Source organism: Podarcis liolepis, assembly GCF_965112155.1.
Source record: "Podarcis liolepis genome assembly, chromosome: 1".
NCBI classification, from domain to species: Eukaryota; Metazoa; Chordata; class Lepidosauria; order Squamata; family Lacertidae; genus Podarcis; species Podarcis liolepis.
Window position 1 is genome coordinate 1502640 of NC_139554.1, and position 22781 is coordinate 1525420.

General features: G+C 44.8%; 1 protein-coding gene across 2 annotated transcripts; it reads right to left on the reverse strand.

Annotated features, from left to right (window-relative positions):
• Positions 1-1219: 1219 nt before the first annotated feature.
• On the reverse strand, positions 1220-18952 carry TMX1 (thioredoxin related transmembrane protein 1). Of its 2 annotated transcripts, XR_014528957.1 has the most exons (9): positions 18695-18917; positions 8624-8739; positions 7105-7150; positions 6761-6889; positions 6039-6084; positions 5470-5571; positions 5297-5366; positions 2089-4201; positions 1220-1827 (listed from the first exon to the last, which is right to left on the reverse strand). XR_014528957.1 is itself a non-coding variant. In XM_083515931.1 (8 exons), the coding sequence occupies exons 1-8, from the start codon at positions 18883-18885 to the stop codon at positions 4044-4046; spliced, it is 858 nt and encodes a 285-aa protein (XP_083372057.1). In that variant the 5' UTR covers positions 18886-18952; the 3' UTR covers positions 1220-4043. The 2 variants fall into 2 exon arrangements, 1 of the variants encoding a protein (XP_083372057.1); XM_083515931.1 differs by having other exon boundaries at positions 1220-4201; positions 18695-18952.
• Between the last annotated feature and the right edge of the window lie 3829 nt (positions 18953-22781).

Here is a 22781-nt window from a genome sequence, read left to right on the forward strand (position 1 = left end):
GGCCCTTAAAGCACGTCTCTGCGGATGCTGGTACTCACATTTATTTTCACTTCAGCTCGTCCAGCTATTTTAATCTTTTGACACACACTGCTAGCAAGAAGACAAATGAGCTTGGGAAATCAGAGTGGGCGACACACGGGGTTGGACTAGATGACCCTTAGGATCCCTTCCAACTCTACAATTCTATGATAAAAGGCGTGAGCTCCAGGATGTTCTGGGATGAACATCACCCAGGAAGTTCCCTAACTTATCAAGGATTTAAGTCACTTGCGTCATTCATTTAGAGAGGTGTGCAAAAATAGGTAATGGACCCCTGGATTGTTAAATCCAGTCTAATTCAACTATGGGGTGCAGCGCTCAACTTGCCCTTCGGGCTGAGGGAGCCGGCGTTTGTCCAGACAGCTTTTCCGGGTCATGTCGCCAGCAGGACTAAACAGCTTCCACAGCAATGGGACACTGTGACGATTGCCAGAGTGCACGGAAATGCTGATTAATTTCCTGCTGCAGTGGTACCTATTTATCTAGTCACACTGGTGGGCTTTTAAACTGCTAGGCTGGCAGAAGCTGGGACAGAGCTACAGGAGCTCACCCTGTCATGTGGATTCAAAAAGCTGACTTTCCTGTCAGCAAGCCCAAGAGGCTCAGTGGTTTAGAGCACAGCGCCACCCGTTCCCTCTGATGTGCAAAAACAAACACGTGCATACAAAAGTGAGTGGTGCAGCAGTTAAGAGAGTGTCAGACTAGGACCTGATAGGGACCAGGGTTCCAATCCCCACTCAGACATGAAGCTCACTCCCAGGGTTGCTGTGGGAATAAAATGGGGAGAACCATGTACCATGTTCCTTGGAGGAAAAGTATAAATGCCATACAAACAACCAACAGTGATCTCACCAGTAGAGAGACACGCTGTCACCTCTGTAAAACGAAACTCTGGGCAAGAAGTTTGGGATCAGAACAGAGCCTCCAAGATGGGGTGTGATGGAGAAACAGCTGTGTTCTGACAGTGTTTAACTGAGCAGCAGGCTTTATTTCAATTGACTCGATTGCCCGCTGTCCAAAGGAAGTGTGGACAGGGAATGTTGGTTAAGTGTCTACTGTTAATTATTAGGTTTTGGGGCAGGGGGAGATACACCATTTTAGGGCTGCTCCAGTTCATTTGAGACGCCTCAGAGGGAGACTCTGGCAGCCGCCCCCAAAGACCACAAGGTACAGTTACAAGTTTCCTACATGTCTGTAATTTTATTACTTGGAAACGATTTCCCAGGTAGGACCGAGGCATCTAGTCAACTGCAAAGACAACATTCACTCAACAACTGAGAACAGCAAACATGCTTCAGTTACTGCGCCTTGGATCATGAACTAGTCTTTCGTGTCACAAGTCACTTGTGCAGTAACTCTGACCTAAACCTAGTTTCTGCAAGCCGCCTTTCGGAGTGCTGCCTGTTCGCATCAGGAAAGGCTCCCTCGTTCTTCAGAGCTGGAATGCATTCAGTCAGCTGCCTTGGCCACGACTGCACCAGGGGGAAAAGGAGGCGGGTGCACCTGTCCCACTCAAGGAGCACTGTTTGTTTAAGTCAGAAACCAGGAATGTCCTTCCTCAAGCAAATGGCAGGCTGCAAATGGAATGACCCCCTTCTTTGCACTTCCCCTCTCAGGGGCCATGTGCCAACAGTTTAAAATATATATTTTAAAAAAAAATCTCCCACACCAACTAGGGCTTCAAAAGTTGTGGTTCAGGCAGAGAAATGTTATGGGATGCAACTGAGCCGTCTTCTGTGGCAAAGGAGAAGCACGCATGGGCACACACCTGCTGATGACTCAATCTGCCTCCCCCCCAACTGCTACATAAAGGCAGCCTTGGCCCACCTGGGGCCCACCTCAGTGTTTTGGACTCTTATCATCCCCTGCCATCAAAGCAGTGCTGGCGGGGGATGATGGGAGTTCAAAACACCCGGAAGGCCCCAGGTTGGCCAAGGCTGGATACCTGAGGGGATACAGGAGTGGGGAAGAGGGTTGCTTACTGACCAGGAACTGACTCTGAAAACCTTATCTCCCCCCACCCCTCCAATATTTTTTATGCATGAAAACACAACGCAAAAGGAAAACAGCAACAGCGGGGCAGAGGGCTTCTTGAACACGGCATGAAGCCGGAGATCCAAGGCAGACAACTAGGAAGTGGGGCAGTCCAAGGCCCACTTTGCAGTGGAACTTACTGAAAACTTTAAAAGGTTTAAAAACAGCATTACTCTAAAAAACCAGCCTTGGCTGACCTGGGACTGACCACCTTCAGCCGAAACACACATTTGGAAACCCAAGCTCTCAATCATTTCACCAATTATCTGAGTGGTACTGAGGTTGCAGCCCACCTTAGATCAGGCCGTGACCAAGTGCTGGGTTCAAGGCTCTAAAGGGAGTTGGAGGCAATGACAACCCACTTTCAGAGACAGGCAGGACCTGGCTAAACAGAGCGGCTGTAAGCCGGTCTCAGTGTTTTCCAAGCACATCGTTGGTCCTTTACAAGCACCATGCACCAGAAGATTTGGGAGAGATGCCCCAGGTTTTTTTAGAAGCCGACTAAAGAGGATTACAGAGCTTTCATGTGTTCATCTAGATAAAACGAAACACCTATGACGAAAAACTGCCTGGGATGTCTAAAAGCGGCCAAATCTTGAGCATGAAATGCCCTTAGTCTGCTCTGTGAGGAAACAATGAGAAAGTGAATACACTCAGGCTGTACTTAAAAGGGCAGAAAGCAAGTTGGCCCCAAGGTGGAAAACCTTCAAGAGAAGAATGGCGTGCGCCGTAGAAAAAGAGTAAGTGGCCGCAGAGGAAGCGAGAGACATAGAAATGCTAGCGGCATTCACAGTGTCACTGGCCTTTGTGGCTGCCACAGGAAGCTGCCCAAAGAGTCAAAGCCTCTTCTAGAATACTGTGAGGAGTAATAAACTTTCAGTTGAGGATAGAGATAGAAAAAAGGCACCTGGGCAGAGAAACCAAGGACTGAGCCAAGCCCTCAGAAAAACCTGCCAGAGTTCATATCCTTAATTTTGCAATCGACTTACAAGTATTAGTTTGCAAGAACAAGTTAGAAGGTGACCGAACAGCTGACTTCACAACCTGCCTTTCCCCCTTGCATATGATTCGCATCCCTTAGACTCAAAGTCAACAAAGTTTGGGACACGGCATCTCCCAACTCCTTCATAGGTTATAAAAGCAGGAGGAACAAGGGGGTGGGGGGACTGTCACATAAAGGGGGGGAAGAAACAATACCCAGAGGCCAAGCAGAGGGCCAAAACTAACAAGCCAAGACAACCAATGTTACACTAGGCTGGGGGACAAAGGACTGTTTTTGGGGTGCCCAGAGGGTTTGGAGCTCCTTCCCAGTTGGACAGCAGACCCCACCCAGGTCATCGACAAACGGCTTTGGCAGCACCCCTCGGTGGTTGTGCTGGGGGCAGCTGGCCAAGAGACGCAGGCCCCTTCCTGAGCATGCGAAATTAGCTACATCCTTCGAATCTCCCTGCTTATTTCAGAGGCCTGTTTCAGACACAGCTGCAGATTCCTTTTTTGCATTCTGAAGAGCGGAGCTACTTTGAGAGGACTACCCTCTTGTTAGCATTGGAGGAGGAGAGCAGACGGCATGTCTGAAGACTCCTCTTCCCGGACTGCCTCTGCATGACGAGGAAGGAATGCGTACACAGAGAAGCCTCATCGGGGACAGTTCAGGGAAACTTCCTCCAGCACTGCAGGCTGGCCATCAGAAACAACTCATGTGGATACCGACAGAAAGCCGTATGTGTAACTTGCCCTTCTGCACTGCCCGGCCCAGCCCAAGGCTGCCACCTCCATTGCTTCACATATCAAACTTTATCAAAGACTGGCTAAATCAAAATGTGGTTGCGCCCCCCCCCCCCGCCCGCACTTCAAACTGTTCCATGTCTGTTCTCTTGAAGGAGAGGAAAAGGAGGACTCCCTCTCCTTCCCCTTTGAATGTCAAGTAGTAACTCAGGAAATCCAGAAAGGGAGCCAGCTGGAATTAGTAGCTACGACTGCTCTGCTCCAGCGCGGGCAACAGGGTTTGCAGTACGCTGCCTCAGTGCATTCGGTGGTTCTCTGGGCTCCACCTCGGCATCGGAAAGATCATCTTCCTCCAGTCCTTCACCCGCTTTTGGCAAGAGCTGAGTAGACTCCGGTGGCTTTTCTGAAAAGAAAAAATATTTTTACCTCTGGGCAAAGATCACCTGTTCAGGCCTACGGGGGATCCAAGCTTGGAGCTTTGCCCAAGTACTGGGACTTCCATTTTTCAAAACCACAAATAAACACCAGGAATTTCTGTTTCATTAATGGATCTGTCTTTTTACCAGCAACTTTAAGCAAAATGCACTAAAATTAATCACAGACATAAAAAGAAGCACTGAGGTAGTTTTCTCTCCGTTTTTGGAACACTTTTTAAGTTTTGAAACCATTCTACAAGCCTTGGCAGAGTGAAACTAGTGTCCCAGACAAACGAATGTCCACCTCCTTCCATGGAAGGACAGCCCACCAGCTCCTGAGGCTCTCTCTGGTCTTCCACTGTTTGTCCCACAGCTCTAAACTATGAGCCAGTTTCTCTCAACAGCTCAGCCAAAATCTGCTTGCCTCAAATGTCCACCTACTGATTTCAGCCCTGGCCATTGCACAGGGCAACTAAGGAGCCAAGCCATTATCCAGTGGCAATTATTACATCCATTTTGTAACTATGATTTTCATGCTGTATATTTGGAGCATGGGGTGTGTTTGAGGAAGGCCACTGTCAAGAGAAAGGTTCTTTCGCTTAGACCTCTGAAACGTTATTTTTCAGTAACTGGGATGAGCTCATCAGTCAGGAGCACCTTTGTCAACTTGTGCTACTGTGCTCCGAGACGGGAGACTGGGCCTGCCAAATGAGAATTGGCTTCAGCTCTGAGAATGTGAGTAAGCCTGAGTCCAGAAGCTTCTGGCTTCTCTAACCCTTCTGACTGGCTCAGGGGGCACCCCCTAGTTGCTATCCCTTTCGGCTATGCGATCAGCCACTGCCTTTGCCCCTTGGTCTCCTGCTTCCAAGCTGTCCTGCTTGCTTCTTCTACCTGTTTCTACCTGGGACACAGTATTTCCTGGGCTATGGAACATCAGCTTTTGGGTCTTTGCTCTCTGCTGGTGTTCTTCAGCTTGGATCCCCAGATGTTCTGGGACTACAACTCACATCATCCTTAGTCAGGAATGACAGGAGTTGCGATCCAACCTCAGTTTGCAACACAAGACACGCAATAGGGCTTACTTTGATAATGGTGCTGCAGCGGTCTGTGCTTTTTGGAAGGGCAAATACAGTCTGCCAGAAATACCATTAGCTGAAAAAGAAAAATTCTTTGTTTTAACACGGTATTATTGCTTCGTGTGTGATGTGAGATGTGACCTTCAAAGTTTCCAAGACATACGAAAACATCTACTTACAAGCCCCAAAAGGAGTCCTGAAAACAACGTTGCAAATGCAAAAATGGCATAGGACCCCCAGGTTGGGATGCCGAGGTTTTCTGTGAAATAGTTGTGGCAGTTCTACAAGAGAAGGAAGCTGGTTAGGGCAGAGGGTCACCAAACCTTTGGTGTGTGTGAATTTTTGAGCTAATGCCACCCCCTCTGATCACATCTCCCCCAACCCACCCACAAAACCCCCAGAAAGATAGAAATTGCACTTTTCCAAGGGACCTGGGTATAAGACCGACCCAGCAGAACTACTCTTGAGCACAGAGAGGTGAATGAGGAAGTGGGAAAGAGTGTGTCTCTTCCAACTTCCTCCTTCAGGTCTATGCACTTTTCTATGAAAGAAAGGATAACCTCCCTCACCGGTTCAGAAGCAAGGGGGCAGTAAAAGGGAGGATGGCCCAGAGACTTGATGGGCGGCAGGGGAAGACCTCCTCAAGGTGGCAGTTGTGCCCACAGGAGCTATACTGGCAACCCCTGGGTCACCAAGGTAGACACTCAAGTGTCTTTGGCTCAAAGGGAGATTTGAAACACACACATACCCTGATCCACATAGATAGCTGGAACAAGGCAGACATGCTGCTCATCCTGCCAAAAAAAAAAAAAGCAGAAGAGATAAAACAAAAGGCCTTTTCTGCAATCAAAGAAGGCAACAAAACACCAAGTGTTGTTCACTCCCGTTGGGGCACTAATGAAACCTTTGTTCTGAATGCCTGATGTTTTCTTTGCCATACTTGGGATTCTGACGCCGGATGTTTGCTAGAGAAAGTGTGCGTGTGGCACAACTGCAACATCCTTCTCGTCTCAAAATTCACTTTTTAACATTCTGTAACCTCCTCTGGACATGGTTTCCTTGGCTCCACCATCAATCTTCTCCTAACACAGAGTTAAAAGAGGCTTTTGACCAAGACCAGATTGATTAAATAGGCTGTGAAAAAGGCCCTAGTCTCGAGCACATGATTTTCATAATATGGTTATGGAGAAGGGCAATTTTTGCTGGAAAAGTTAGCAGCTTAAAGAAGCCTCTTTAAGCAGCCTGGCCTAGGCTGACCTGCAATTTCCACAAGGTGATACTGGTTTGACCACACTATCAGTGCTGAAATAAGTAAGTTTATTAAGTGGTCTACCAAGACCCTCAAGCAATTTTCAAGGTGACTGTTTTTTTTTAAAAAAAATTATCTTAATAGGTAATTCATTCATTTGCATTTATTTATTTTTGCAGAAGCCTATTAGGGAGGAGAAAGAGACTTTAATTGTCACTTACAGGAAGGAAGATGGACCAAACCATGATGAAATGGGCTCAGTGGACTTCCACTCCTGGTCACTGATGAAATTGATGAAATCCGTTTTAGTCCGTGGACCCTGGTATCGTCTGAATTCACCGTCTTTACAGCTGCTCAAAAGAAGAGTCCTGTCAGTAACTCAAAAATTCCACATATGTGAAACTATGGAGAAGACTGCTGGACTCATATACTAAGGCTGAGCATTGGTACAAACACAAGAACTCGTTGTCAGCTTTATTCCCCAATGATTGAATGAAGAATGAAGAACTAAGGACTCCCACCACACCCAATAAAAACACCTGTCACATTTAATTAGAGTACTTACTGGTAGATGGTGGGGAGTGCTGTTATGATAAACCGTCCACTCAGTCCTGCAGAAAGATCCAGAAGGAAAATCAGAGCTAAAAGTTTGTTAGAAGTAAGGGTTTTTTCTCTGCTATCAATATGTATTGCTGCTAAAGGCTTGTTAAGACTTATTTTCCCAAATTGCACATATTTTGTGTAACCCTTGAACTCTGTACTCTTAAGCCTTCTACAGCTCACATAAGATACTCATGTAGCAATCAACTCTCCAACCCCACGTAACATATGATCAGTACTCGGACCCCAAACAGACAGGCCTTGCTCTACAAAAGCTATTCGTCTTGAATAGTGACTTGAAAATTTTTGCAGCAGCAACACACATGCATGCATGCTAGAAGGACATAATTCAGGTGGTGTACTGTTAATTAATACAGTAGCAGGTTTTTAAAAAACACTTGTAAGAGAATGTTTAAATTCAGAAACAATTAAAGGTAAGGAAATCATTGACATGTATAAATTAAGATAACACAAAAGAACCAGGGGAGGGAGTGGAGGGAAGTCGAGGGATCTAAGAAATCCCAAAATATGAATTTATTATGGTGTGAAAATGTTTTATTTTCTATTTTTTATTTTGTGTGGTTTATTCTTTTATGATGATGTGATGATAATGTTTAATTGTGAAAATTAATTTTAAAAATATTTTTAAAAGGTGGTGTACGGTGTTATCCATGTTAATATTTATGGAGCAGGCCATTTAACTATAATTACTTCAGTTTTATGCATGCTCTCCTTTGCAAATGTCTTGCTACTTAGCCCAGACACAGGCAAATTCTGGCCCTCCAGAGGTTTGGGACTACAATTCCCATCATCCCTAGCTAACAGGATCAGTGGTCAGGGATGATGGGAATTGTAGTCCCAAACATCTGGAGGGCCGGAGTGTGCCTATGCCTGATTTAGCCTAATCCACACAGATGTGTGGTACATGCATCTGCTCTAATGCAACTACTGTATCTGAACAAGTTAGAACATCCTTGTAAATGAACTCTCAAAAGTTACTAACTAGCCTCTCATGGACTGAGGGCCTTGAAGTCCTGTGTAACGTGCAGGGGTCTCCCTTCAGATGTCAAGGAGATAAAGAACTACAGAACTTTTAGAAGACATCTAAAGGCAGCCCTGTTTCGGGAAGTTTTTAATGCTTGATGTTTTACTATGCTTTATATGTTCTGTAAGCCCAGAGTGGCTGGGGAAACCCAGCCAGATGGGCAGGGTATAAATAATAAAATAATAATAATAATTAAATAATAATAATAATAATAATAATAATAATAATAATAATAATAATAATTATCCTGCCCCCAGAAGTCCATTGTATTACTGTGGCGGCACAGAGGATGGATTTGGTTTCTGTGTTGAGACAGAGGAGGTCAGAGCACCTCACTCACCTGTGTGCAATTTCTTTTCACCTACAAGGTGAATGCTTTAATAAGAGAATGAATTACAAACATATAAACTATTTCCCCTATGACAGAAGTAAACCTTACCTGGCTGCTCTGTCACATCCACTTTTGCAATGTTAATTTCGAGATCCTCCCCCCATTCAGCAAAGCTCTCCCATTCTGGCTGTAAGTTCTGACAGGCAGGGCACCAAGGAGCATAACTAGAAAAGAAAACTTATGTAAGCAACTACTGCACGAGAAAACACAAATCCCTCTTTTGCCCTGCTAATGATTATGTAGATTTACACCACTTTTCTGGAAAGTTTCCTTTCCACAAAACCATCACCTTTTATAATATATTTTTAAGATCCGGTTCCCTGAAACATATTCACCATCCATGCCATGTCTATAGAGTGCTAAAAGCACAACTGAAGAGAAAACTGCTTACAAAAAAATGTATCGCAGCCGCTCACAATGCAAGATATGCTCTTTTGTTCAATATTGTTTTATGAGTTCATGGTTAAGAAAGGATTTGGAGTCAGCCTCCTGAATGGTCCACTGCCAGTGACATGATCCAGCGGCTCTCCTTTGGGAGGCAAATACTTCCCGCTCTGCACTCTCCCAATAAGGGCTCACAGGAAAGAACCCGGAGCAGGGGGGGGGGGGCTTGCAAGGCCTCAGAACCTATCCTTAGACAATGAGATGAGTTCACAGCTGAGGAGAGAGGAGACAGCAAAGCCAACATTCCCTGACTCAGCTTTTGGTGTCTCCAGCTAAAAGGACCTCAGGCTGCAAATGACCTTGTCCTGCCTACAATTCTGCAGAGCTACTGCTCTCCAGAGCTGACAACTCTGGGTGGAACACCAGATTCTCCTCTTAGCAATGTAATGCAGCTGCATATGCTCATTATTCTAGATTCAGGTAGGTATCTATGTTGGTCTTGAAGCAGTCCAAATAAATACAAAAATTAAAATATTGCCCAGTAGCACCTTGTTGTTGTTTAGTCGTGTCCGACTCTTCGTGACCCCCTGGACCAGAGGACGCCAGGCACTCCTGTCTTCCACTGCCTCCTGCAGTTTGGTCAAACTTACGTCCGTAGCTTCGAGAACACTGTCCCACCATCTCGTCCTCTGTCGTCCCCTTCTCCTTGTGCCCTCCATCTTTCCCAACATCAGGGTCTTTTCCAGGGAGTCTTCTCTTCTCATGAGGTGGCCAAAATATTGGAACCTCAGCTTCAGGATCTGTCCTTCCAGTGAGCACTCAGGGTTGATTTCCTCCAGAATGGAGAGGTTTGATCTTCTTGCAGTCCATGGGACTCTCAAGAGTCTCCTCCAGCACCAGAATTCAAAAGCATCCATTCTTCGGCGATCAGCCTTCTTTATGGTCCAGCTCTCACTTCCATACATCACTACTGGGAAAACCATAGCTTGAACTACATGGACCTTTGTTGGCAAGGTGATGTCTCTGCTTTTTAAGATGCTGTCTAGGTTTGTCATTGCTTTTCTCCCAAGAAGCAGGCGTCTTTTAATTTCGTGACTGCTGTCACCATCTGCAGTGATCATGGAGCTCAAGAAAGTAAAATCTGTCACTGCCTCCATTTCTTCCCCTTCTATTTGCCAGGAGGTGATGGGCCCAGTGGCCATGATCTTCGTTTTTTTGATGTTGAGCTTCACACCATATTTTGCGCTCTCCTCTTTCACCCTCATTAAAAGGTTCTTTAATTCCTCCACACTTTCTGCCATCAATGTTGTGTCATCTGCATAACTGAGGTTTTTGATATTTCTTCCGGCAATCTTAATTCCGGCTTGGGATTCATCCAGCCCAGCCTTTTGCATGATGAATTCTGCATATAAGTTAAATAAGCAGGGAGACAATATACAGCCTTGTCGTACTCCTTTCCCAATTTTGAACCAATCAGTTGTTCCATATCCAGTTCTAACTGTAGCTTCTTGTCCCACATAGAGATTTCTCAGTTGGTCTCTAAGGTGCTACTGGACAATTTTTTAATATGCTGATTATATCACTGAAGCCTGGCTTTATAATTAAGGGTAATGAACAGTGAAAGTGTGCATATAACAAAGTAAGGGGGGAGGGTGGTGTTTCCTTGGTTCACATCTGGCTCTAGCAGCAAGAACAAAGTTGTTCAAAAATGCTCTAAGTTGTGCAACAGCAGGCTGTCAGTTCCCCCTCCTATGTCACTATGTTTGCTTATGTATTTTTCTTTAAGGTAAGTCGCCTGATGACCTTCAGGTGACAAGGCAAAAACATTCTTCTCCTCCCTGGTCTTCGGCTACTTAAACAATTTGTGGCCTTTTAAACCCTGGAGAGGGGGGTATTGCTCTGCTTGTTAACATGTTACGTATTTTTATGCTTTCATACTACAAACCACCCTGCGCTCCTTAGACGAAGGGAGCTATAGAAATCAAGTAGATCTATAAATAAATAAAAACATCATAAAATCAACCAAAGTAACTGCTGGACAAGTGCAGATTTTAAAAAGGGCAAAGCTGTTTTAGTAACTCGCTGAAAACTCTTTGCAACTTTTGCAATCTTTGCGCATTTGAGGAAGTGGCTCGTGTGCTTGTTGCGTGTCAACTACCATGTTAAGAGTTTTGCCCTGTTGCAGTGGTTTTTTCTGCCTCCTCATGGTGCAGCTGTGCCTCAGAAAGAGAAGTGAAGGTGCTTCCAAGGAGCCTAAGAGGGACAAGCCATCTAGTCACAGACAAGCTCTTCTCTCTCCTTTAGGGATTAGTGTTTCCTGCTAGTATCCCTTCCTGTGTTTCCATGCTGCAAAACGCCCTGTGTTGGATGAGGAGCCATGGGGGAACTTTATAAATAGGCCAGAAGGAGAACAACACAATGGTGGAGAGCAGGAAGGAAGTCAACTTAACGGGGGGAATTGTATCCAATCTATTGTAATTTGTTAAAAATTCAGAAAACTATCGTTAGTAGGATTGGAATAACACTTGTGGTTTAATGCTGAATTTTGGACGCAATGGAGAGAAAAAAAGATATGGATTATCGTAAAAGATACAAGGGGAAATAATCAGGACCCACAAAGGGGAGGAGGAGAGAAGTCCAGGGGAGTCTTTGGAATCTTGTTTTTATGTTGGATATGTGACTCTAAACTTTTAATCTGAAAAACCAAATAAATAAATTTGCAAATAGTTATAGAAAGGTAGAAAATTTCTCATCACGAGTCTTCAGACAACCCTGCTAGGGATGTCAATTGCTTGCAATAATCTTTCAAGTACCTTTCTGTATTTATTTAAATTTTGAGTAACTTTGTAATGAGTGCAATTAGAATTGGAAAACATGCAAAATGCTGTGATATAAAGGTGAATTTTGATAGCCATGAGGTGGGAGAGAAGGAAGGAAGGAAGTCAATAGGCTCTAAAGAGCCAGGGCGGTAAAGTGGATCATATGATGATGTGAATGTATATAATTAAATGGAAAATAAAAATATTATTTATACACACACACACACACACACACACACACACACACACACTGTTCTTAACCTGAAGCACCACTTTAGCTAATGGGGCCACGCGATTTCTGTTCTCATCCTGAAGCAAAGTTCTTAACCCGAGGTACTATTTCTGGGTTAGAAGAGTCTGTAACCTGAAGCGTATGTAACCCGAGGTACTACTGTATATATATATATATTATTATTATATATATAATAATTTACAATTTTTTTGAAAAATTATGTGCATGTGTGTATATATATATATATATATATATATATATATATATATATATATTTGCTTTCGTAGATTTTCACGGGTACAGGAATGTAGGTTTTGGTGTCTTCGGGTGTCTTCCCGTGTAAGAGTTGGGGTGTCTAGGCGACGTTTCGACGAGGTCTCACTCGTCATCTTCAGGCTGGTGCTTTCGGCTTCTTGTTACTGGAACAGAGCAGGATCTCAGTGTTTGAGTTCCTATAAATACTGTTGAGGGGGTGTGGTGTATAGCCTCCAACGTTCTGGGCAGAGAGGAAGTTCCCAGGTTAGTGTGCCTTTTCTTCTTTTGTTCCTTAATTACTTGAGGGATATCTTGAGTGATTTCTTGAGTGAATTCTGAGTACCACTTAGGTGGGTCATTAAGTGTGGATTAGTTGCTAAAGCTTTCGTGTCTTGACCTCTTGAGCTTGTGAAGAGTTTTTCTGAGAAGATGGCTGTACTGCACTTAGTTGTGCTCTGGCTTGGCTTCGTGTATAGGGGCGAGCTGTGGTTTTGTGCCCTGTGCCAGCCAGATCTGTGTAGGGATTGCAGGGGGGTGCAGCATCCGGAGGTGCCACTATGGTTTGGCTACTGGATGGTGTCTGTAATTTATCTGTGGAGAGGGTCTGGGTTTGGGTCTGGTGTGGTTGATTGGTGATGGCGTTCTGTGTGCCTCTGGTTCTGGTGTCGGTATTTGTGGGGAGGGCTAATTTCCAGATGTCTGGCAGGCGGGACGTGTCGTCACGCTTGTTCATGTTGTGAGGGTGTTTCTCTATCTCGATGGCTTCCATGATTATTCTCTTGTGGTGATGTTCCATGTTAAAGAGCAATTTGGAATCTGCAAAATTAATTTCGTGTCCTGTTTCTTTCATGTGTTGGAAAAGAGAGGAAGTTTTTTCTTCTTTTTTGACGGCATTCTTGTGTTCTGCGATACGTGCATTTATTCGTCTGTTTGTTTGTCCAATGTACGTGGCTGGGCAGACTTTGCAGGGTATTTCATAGACCCCTTGGTTTTCCAACTGGATTTTATCTTTGGGGTTTCTGAGGATATTGGCTATTTTTTGGTTGGTGCAAAAGGCTGTTTTGATATTGTGTTTATGGAGGATTTTGCTAATTTTATCTGTAGTGCCCTTGATATAAGGAAGGAGGGCCATGCCATTGTTTTCTTCTGTGTCTTGGTTTTTGGGGGGTGTTTCTTTTTGGATTAGCTTCGTAACCCTGTTTTGCTGGTATCCATTGGCGATTAACACATTTGAGAGATTCTGTAACTCAGTTGTCAAGTGGTCTTTGTCAGCCAGGCGTTTGGTTCTGGAGATGAGAGTCTTGGCTACGGAGTTTATTTGTGCAGGGTGGTGGTGTGATTGTGCATGTAAGTAGCGGTTGGTGTGTGTTTTTTTCCGGTAGATAGTGTGTCCTAGGGAGCCATCAGGTTTTTTGTAGATTAGGACGTCAAGGAAGGGAAGTTGGTTGTTGGCTTCTATTTCCATAGTGAATTGTATTTTGGGGTGTAGGCTGTTGAGATATGTGAGGAAGCTATCTAGTTTTTCTTTCCCGTGTGGCCAAATTACAAAGGTGTCGTCAACATATCTGAGCCAAAGTTTGGGTTTGTGTTCTGACTTGTCTAAAGCATTGGTTTCAAAGTGTTCCATGTACAAATTTGCGATGACCGGTGAGAGGGGTGATCCCATAGGTGCTCCTTCTATCTGTTTGTATCTTTGTCCATTGTGGATGAAGTACGTGTTGGTTAGGCAGTGGTTGGTCAGGTCCAGGATGTATTCGGGGGGATTGTATTTGTTTTGAATGGCTGTCAAGGCTTCATTGATGGGCACTTGTGTGAAGAGAGATACAACATCGAAGCTCACAAGTAGGTCATCGGGATGTAGGTTTTGCTTCTTTATTGTTTCTATGAACTGGAAGGAGTTAGTAACGTGTGAAGCGATGGATTCTGCATAGGGCTGAAGTTGCTTAGCGAGAAATTTAGCGAGATTTTGTAGAGGTGAGCCTATGGAGCTGACTATTGGTCTGAGTGGTGTTCCTTCTTTGTGTATCTTGGGGAGACCGTAGAGTTTGGGGCATCTGGATGATTTTTCTCTGGGGATGATTCTTAGCTGGATTTCTTCACTGATAGGAGAGGCTTTTATTTTGGATTTGGTGGTTTTTTCCAGATAGGTGGTGGGATCTGTTTTTATAGGTTGGTAGGTAGGGTCTTGGAGTAGATTTGATAGTTTTGCTTGGTAGTCCGATGTGTTCATCACAACAGTGGCATTACCTTTGTCTGCTGGGAGAATGATTATGTTGTTGTCTTTCCTCAGGTTGGTGAGTGCTTTCTGTTCTTCTTTGTGTAAATTGCTTCTGGGTGGTTTGCTGGAGCAGAGGATGTTGGTGACTTCAAGTCTGATTTTATTGGCTTCATCTGGGTTGATTTTGGTTAGGCTAGCTTCGACTCCGCATATGATGTTTTCCGTGGGGATGCGTCTCGGGGCGACTGCAAAGTTGAAACCTTTGGAGAGTACTTTGGTTTCAGTTGAGGTGAGGATCCTGTCTGATATGTTATGTACTGTTTGTTTCATGGGTTGTTGTGGAGGGTGGCTGGGCTTCTGGCGTTTCTCTAGTTTGTGGAGTTTGTTGGTGTGTCTGTCTGTCTTATGTGAGGTCTCAGTTTCAGCTCTCCAGACGGCTAGTTGTTTGCATTTGTCCCAGAGTGCAGGGTGGATTTTGTTACAGAGTTTGAGGTGAAGAGTGAGCAGATCTTTGTTGGTTTGGTTTAGTAGGTATCTTTTCTTATGTATTTCGTTTCTGATTAGGGATAGTTCAGTTCGTTTCAGGATCCTTTCGGTAGCTGGGGTTTTAGAGTGGAATTTAAGTTGGAAGCATGTGGGAATTAAGTTGTTGTCTCGGCAGTTGCGTAGGAACAAGAGATCACATAAGATGGTGGCTCTTCGGATTTCTAGTTTCTCGTAGGTTCTTGTCAGCTGGAAGGTTTCCTCCCCGTAGAGGTGAGATATTTGCTTTCGTAGATTTTCACGGGTACAGGAATGTAGGTTTTGGTGTCTTCGGGTGTCTTCCCGTGTAAGAGTTGGGGTGTCTAGGCGACGTTTCGACGAGGTCTCACTCGTCATCTTCAGGCTGGTGCTTTCGGCTTCTTGTTACTGGAACAGAGCAGGATCTCAGTGTTTGAGTTCCTATAAATACTGTTGAGGGGGTGTGGTGTATAGCCTCCAACGTTCTGGGCAGAGAGGAAGTTCCCAGGTTAGTGTGCCTTTTCTTCTTTTGTTCCTTAATTACTTGAGGGATATCTTGAGTGATTTCTTGAGTGAATTCTGAGTACCACTTAGGTGGGTCATTAAGTGTGGATTAGTTGCTAAAGCTTTCGTGTCTTGACCTCTTGAGCTTGTGAAGAGTTTTTCTGAGAAGATGGCTGTACTGCACTTAGTTGTGCTCTGGCTTGGCTTCGTGTATAGGGGCGAGCTGTGGTTTTGTGCCCTGTGCCAGCCAGATCTGTGTAGGGATTGCACACAAACCCAAACTTTGGCTCAGATATGTTGACGACACCTTTGTAATTTGGCCACACGGGAAAGAAAAACTAGATAGCTTCCTCACATATCTCAACAGCCTACACCCCAAAATACAATTCACTATGGAAATAGAAGCCAACAACCAACTTCCCTTCCTTGACGTCCTAATCTACAAAAAACCTGATGGCTCCCTAGGACACACTATCTACCGGAAAAAAACACACACCAACCGCTACTTACATGCACAATCACACCACCACCCTGCACAAATAAACTCCGTAGCCAAGACTCTCATCTCCAGAACCAAACGCCTGGCTGACAAAGACCACTTGACAACTGAGTTACAGAATCTCTCAAATGTGTTAATCGCCAATGGATACCAGCAAAACAGGGTTACGAAGCTAATCCAAAAAGAAACACCCCCCAAAAACCAAGACACAGAAGAAAACAATGGCATGGCCCTCCTTCCTTATATCAAGGGCACTACAGATAAAATTAGCAAAATCCTCCATAAACACAATATCAAAACAGCCTTTTGCACCAACCAAAAAATAGCCAATATCCTCAGAAACCCCAAAGATAAAATCCAGTTGGAAAACCAAGGGGTCTATGAAATACCCTGCAAAGTCTGCCCAGCCACGTACATTGGACAAACAAACAGACGAATAAATGCACGTATCGCAGAACACAAGAATGCCGTCAAAAAAGAAGAAAAAACTTCCTCTCTTTTCCAACACATGAAAGAAACAGGACACGAAATTAATTTTGCAGATTCCAAATTGCTCTTTAACATGGAACATCACCACAAGAGAATAATCATGGAAGCCATCGAGATAGAGAAACACCCTCACAACATGAACAAGCGTGACGACACGTCCCGCCTGCCAGACATCTGGAAATTAGCCCTCCCCACAAATACCGACACCAGAACCAGAGGCACACAGAACGCCATCACCAATCAACCACACCAGACCCAAACCCAGACCCTCTCCACAGATAAATTACAGACACCATCCAGTAGCCAAACCATAGTGGCACCTCCGGATGCTGCACCCCCCTGCAATCCCTACACAGATCTGGCTGGCACAGGGCACAAAACCACAGCTCGCCCCTATACACGAAGCCAAGCCAGAGCACAACTAAGTGCAGTACAGCCATCTTCTCAGAAAAACTCTTCACAAGCTCAAGAGGTCAAGACACGAAAGCTTTAGCAACTAATCCACACTTAATGACCCACCTAAGTGGTACTCAGAATTCACTCAAGAAATCACTCAAGATATCCCTCAAGTAATTAAGGAACAAAAGAAGAAAAGGCACACTAACCTGGGAACTTCCTCTCTGCCCAGAACGTTGGAGGCTATACACCACACCCCCTCAACAGTATTTATAGGAACTCAAACACTGAGATCCTGCTCTGTTCCAGTAACAAGAAGCCGAAAGCACCAGCCTGAAGATGACGAGTGAGACCTCGTCGAAACGTCGCCTAGACACCCCAACTCTTACACGGGAAGACACCCGAAGACACCAAAACCTACATATATATATATATATATGTCTATGAAATACCCTGCAAAGTCTGCCCAGCCACGTACATTGGACAAACAAACAGACGAATAAATGCACGTATCGCAGAACACAAGAATGCCGTCAAAAAAGAAGAAAAAACTTCCTCTCTTTTCCAACACATGAAAGAAACAGGACACGAAATTAATTTTGCAGATTCCAAATTGCTCTTTAACATGGAACATCACCACAAGAGAATAATCATGGAAGCCATCGAGATAGAGAAACACCCTCACAACATGAACAAGCGTGACGACACGTCCCGCCTGCCAGACATCTGGAAATTAGCCCTCCCCACAAATACCGACACCAGAACCAGAGGCACACAGAACGCCATCACCAATCAACCACACCAGACCCAAACCCAGACCCTCTCCACAGATAAATTACAGACACCATCCAGTAGCCAAACCATAGTGGCACCTCCGGATGCTACACCCCCCTGCAATCCCTACACAGATCTGACTGGCACAGGGCACAAAACCACAGCTCGCCCCTATACACGAAGCCAAGCCAGAGCACAACTAAGTGCAGTACAGCCATCTTCTCAGAAAAACTCTTCACAAGCTCAAGAGGTCAAGACACGAAAGCTTTAGCAACTAATCCACTCTTAATGACCCTCCTAAGTGGTACTCAGAATATCACTCAAGAAATCACTCAAGATATCCCTCAAGTAATTAAGGAACAAAAGAAGAAAAGTCACACTATCCTGGGAACTTCCTCTCTGCCCAGAATACACCACACCCCCTCAACAGTATTTATAGGAACTCAAACACTGAGATCCTGCTCTGTTCCAGTAACAAGAAGCCGTAAGCACCAGCCTGAAGATGACGAGTGAGACCTCGTCGAAACGTCGCCTAGACACCCCAACTCTTACACGGGAAGACACCCGAAGACACCAAAACCTGCATTCCTGTACCCGTGAAAATCTACGAAAGCATATATATATATATATACACACACACACACACACATATTACAATTATATAAACTATATATATAAATTATATATATACTCTCTCTCTCTATATATATACTATATATATATATATATATATATACACATATACACACACTATACTATACTATTATTTTTATATATATATATATATATATATATATATATATATATATACACACACACATACACACACACACACACACACACACACTATACATATATATATGTATAATAAAAACGAATTGATAATTTTTTTTGAAACCTAATGAAAATAATTTGGCAAGGAAGATTTATTTAATCCATTAACAATAATAATAATGATAGCAGGGATAGGGATATGAGAAGGGCGTTCCTCTTTCCCCTGAGCATGCACAGAGCGCCCCTTCCCCCTCAGCCTCTCCCCTCGACTCACAACTCGACCATCCACTCTCCCTGCAGGAGGTCCCTCCACGACCCGTCGCTCAGCGCCCTCACTCGGCTCCTTCCCGCCCGCGCGGGCCCCGCCGCCAGGAAGAGGAGCGCGAGGAAGAGGAGGAGGAGGTGGCGGCCAGGCGGCGGCGGCGGCGCTGCTGAGGAGAACGGGAAGCCGCCGGGAGCCGCCATCTTGGCCCGCTCCACCGCGCATGTCACAAGGGAAGGCGGCCCCGCGGCATGCCGGGAAAAACGGGCGGCGTCAACGGTCGCGGGGAGGGAGGGGGAGGGAGCTGGCCTGCGCATGCGCTGCGTTTCTCCCCTGCGGGCGGGCGGGGGGAGGTGGGTCGGAGATGGCTCCGCCCAGGCCCCGAAGGGGGACGGCGATTGGGCGGCTGCCCCTCCGCGGCGAGCCAATGGCTGTCTGGGACCGAGGCCTGCCCCGCCCCTCCTGGCTGGGCAGAAGAAGCCTCCGTCCCGTTAGGATGACTCAGCGATTCTTATCGCGTGACGTTGCATTTTATATAAGAAGCGATTCGCTTCGGGGGGAAAAGACCGGGAAATGGAGCCGAGAGATCAGGGTTTATAATAATAAAATAATAATAATAATTTTATTTTTTTCGTAAGTTCTCAAAATAAAGGCTCAATTTTTTATTTTTAAAAAACACAGAATATCGGGCTACCCGAGTTGTAGGATTCCTTCAACAAAGCAATTCTTCTTTAATAAGTAGTTTTATTGATTTCCAATATCTAACAATTGCAAGAGGGAGAAAAGTGTAAAAACAAAATCCCAAAGCAATTTTTGTACTTAAGAAAACAAGAAAATTTTATCACAAATCAGAAGAAAAGAGCTGTGTGGTTGGGAAGCAGGGTGCTATGTAAACTGGGGTCAGAGATCATGGTAATCCTCATAGAACTCTAGCCCAATGGTTGCCATTAATTTGACTCTGAATTGATTTTAGAATGAATTGATTTTCAAATGTATTTCTATTAATTGATTGTGAATTTATGTAAACTGTGTTACTTTTACTGTTGTTAGCCGCTCTGGGCCTGGCTTTGGCTGGGGAGGGCGGGATATAAATATATTATTATTATTATTATTATTATAGCCCTCCCATCTGGCTAAGTTTCCCCAGCCACTCTGGGCGGCTCCCAATCAAGTGTTAAAAACAATACAGCATTAAGTATTAAAAACTTCCCTGAACAGGGCTGCCTTCAGATGTCTTTTAAAGATAAGATAGCTGCTTATTTCCTTCACATCTGAAGGGAGGGCGTTCCACAGGGCGGGTGCCACTACTGAGAAGGCCCTCTGCCTGGTTCCCTGTAGCTTTGCTTCTCGCAATGAGGGAACCGCCAGAAGGCCCTCGGAGCTGGACCTCAGTGTCCAGGCTGAACGATGGGGGTGGAGACGCTCCTTCAGGTATACTGGACCGAGGCCGTTTAGGGCTTTCAAGGTCAGCACCAACACTTTGAATTGTGCTCAGAAACGTACTGGGAGCCAATCTGGGTCTTTCAAGACTGGTGTTATGTGGTCTCGGCGGCCATTCCCAGTCACCAGTCTAGCTGCTGCATTCTGGATTAGTTGCAGTTTCCAGGTCACCTTCAAAGGTAGCCCCACATAGAACACATTGTAGTAGCCCAAGCGGGAGATAACCAGAGCATGCACCACTCTGGCCAGACAGTCCGCAGGGAGGTAGGGTCTCAGACTGTGTATCAGATGGAGCTGGTAGACAGCCGCCCTGGACAGAGAATTAACCTGCGCCTGCATGGACAGCTGTGAGTCCAAAATGACTCCCAAAATGTTTCTCAACCTTGGGGCTTGAGATGTTGTTGGACTACAACTCCCATCATCCCTGAGTTCTGGCCTTGCTAGCTAGGGATGATGGAAGTTGTAGTTCAACAACATGTGGGAACCCAAGGTTGAGAAAGGCTGCGACAGATGATAACATTACATGATGTCTTCCGGGGTGTCACATTGCAGAACGCCCTGGGATCTTGAGAGGAAGGGCGGTATAGAAATTAAATAATAATACAGTGGTACCTTGGTTCTCAAACTTAATCCGTTCTGGAAGTCCATTCCAAAACCAAAGCATTCCAAAACCAAAGCACGCTTTCCCATAGAAAGTAATGGAAATGGATTAATCCGTTCCAGACTTTTAAAAACAACCCCTTAAACAGCAATTTAGCATGAATTTTACTATCTAACGAGACCACTGATTCATAAAATGAAAGCAATAAGCAATGTACTGCAGTCACACAATCAATCAGTAACTGAACTGGGTTCCACACAGTCACAAAAAAGCCACAAAAACTAAAACGCAAAATAAATAGCAAAAACACAACGATCTCAGTGTAACACTCAAAACAGAAGCATGGCACTCAAAACGGAAGTATAACACTCAAAACGGAACATGTTCAGCTTCCGAAAAAAGTTCGCAAACCAGAACACTTCCGGGTTTGCAGTGTTTGGGTTCCAAGTTGTTTGAGAACCAAGGCGTTTGAGAATCAAGGTACCACTGTGTATATATATGTATACACACACACACACACATTATATATACAATGCAATAATTACATTCATTCATATTTTGGGGCCACCAGGAACTCAAAAGAAATTTGCAAAATCTTAACGCACCCCACCCCCAGCACATACATACATTAAAACTAGCATTTCAAAAAGCTAAAAGATCGTTCTTTCTTTTTCAAAACGTGTTTCCAGCCGTGTGGGTGGGCAAGAGGGAGAGGTGGCAAAGGAAGAAGGGGGTTAAATGCACCCCACCAATGCACCCATTTACTTTTATCAACCAAACCAACCAAATTGTCCGGAAAGAAAGCGTGGGGTGGGGGGTGGGGTTAATAGCCACAAAGAACGAGGCTCTCTGGTGGGGCATCTTGGGAGGTCCCAGTGGTGGGGGCCGCATGAAGTGAGGTCTGGGGCCAGAGGCTGCCCCTTTATGTGTCACTCAAACTTGACACTGAAACACAGTTGGATTGCAGTCAAAAGCAACTTGCTTCTTTGTCTGTCCGACTATCAGAGTAGCTAACACCACTTTTGTCAGCTCATTAACCTCGGGCAGACCTGCTGAGGACCCAGAGATCCTGGAAGGAGGTTCACTCGTGTTTATTTTGCATTAATTTCAAAATTCCTACATCTTCGCAAGATTCATAAACGATTGTCCATCTCGGTTAACTGGTGTCCTGATGCTTAAGTCTTAATGGTCATTAATATTCCAATTTTTTTATTCCCTAAATGGGAATTTGAATCTCTTTTTGAAAGTGAATACTTAACACTACTACCTCTTCTTTTCAACCCTGGAGCTGCAGATTTTTTTCAACTGAATCTATTTTTCTCAAGAAGACTGGAGGAAAGAAAGAATGTGAATCCAGGACATGATGACTGCTGTATGAGCCTGGGAACCGGAGACCTGGCTCCCAGAAACCTGGCAATTCTCGAACCAAAGGAAATATATTAGAAATACATTTATTATCAGAATGATTCTTTGGTCTAATTGTTCCAGTTAAAGACCAGAAGATTTATTCCTTGCTTTGTAGGGTAGCTACATGTTTCTATTGAATGCTTTAGGTGTGTTTGTAACTTTGATTCTGGAAACTGAAAACACAGCAGAATTTGCTACCTAACTACCCAGGCAGTCCAGTGAAACACGCTGAAGTGTGGGTGACAGCAGTCTACAGCAGTGGTTCTTGCACGCCAGCTCAATGGCTACCACACAACCCACGGGAGCGACTTTGCAGTTTTCTGTTTCTCAAGTATTGTCCAGAGGCAGCCCTGTTGGTGCCTTGCCTGGGACTTGTCCTTCTGTGTCAAAGATCATCATTTTCAATCTTTACTTGGCTTTGAAACTTCCTCTGGACATGTCTCTGTCTTTGCAACCTGGCCTGATTTGAAGAGCTGTTGTGCAATAGAATTTCAGAGTGCTGGTATTCAACAAAAAGGATTAATAGCAAGGTTCGAAAGAATCGTAGACAGATAGGAGAAAAAGGGGACAGCTCCCAAGGGGCAGTCACTTTTGGGACTGGTGAACAAACTCCAGGAGCCGGAGGGGTCACGCAACACACTCCCAAACTGC

Bases quoted from the DNA above. Each gene is read 5' to 3' on its own strand.
- TMX1 (XM_083515931.1), bottom strand. From the start codon at position 18,885: ATGGCGGCTCCCGGCGGCTTCCCGTTCTCCTCAGCAGCGCCGCCGCCG. The intron at 6,890-7,104 runs GTAAGTACTCTA...TCTTTTGAGCAG, and splicing joins GCACTCCCCACCATCTACCA to CTGTAAAGACGGTGAATTCA. The intron at 6,085-6,760 runs GTAAGTGACAAT...TTTTTTTGGCAG, and splicing joins TTTGGTCCATCTTCCTTCCT to GATGAGCAGCATGTCTGCCT.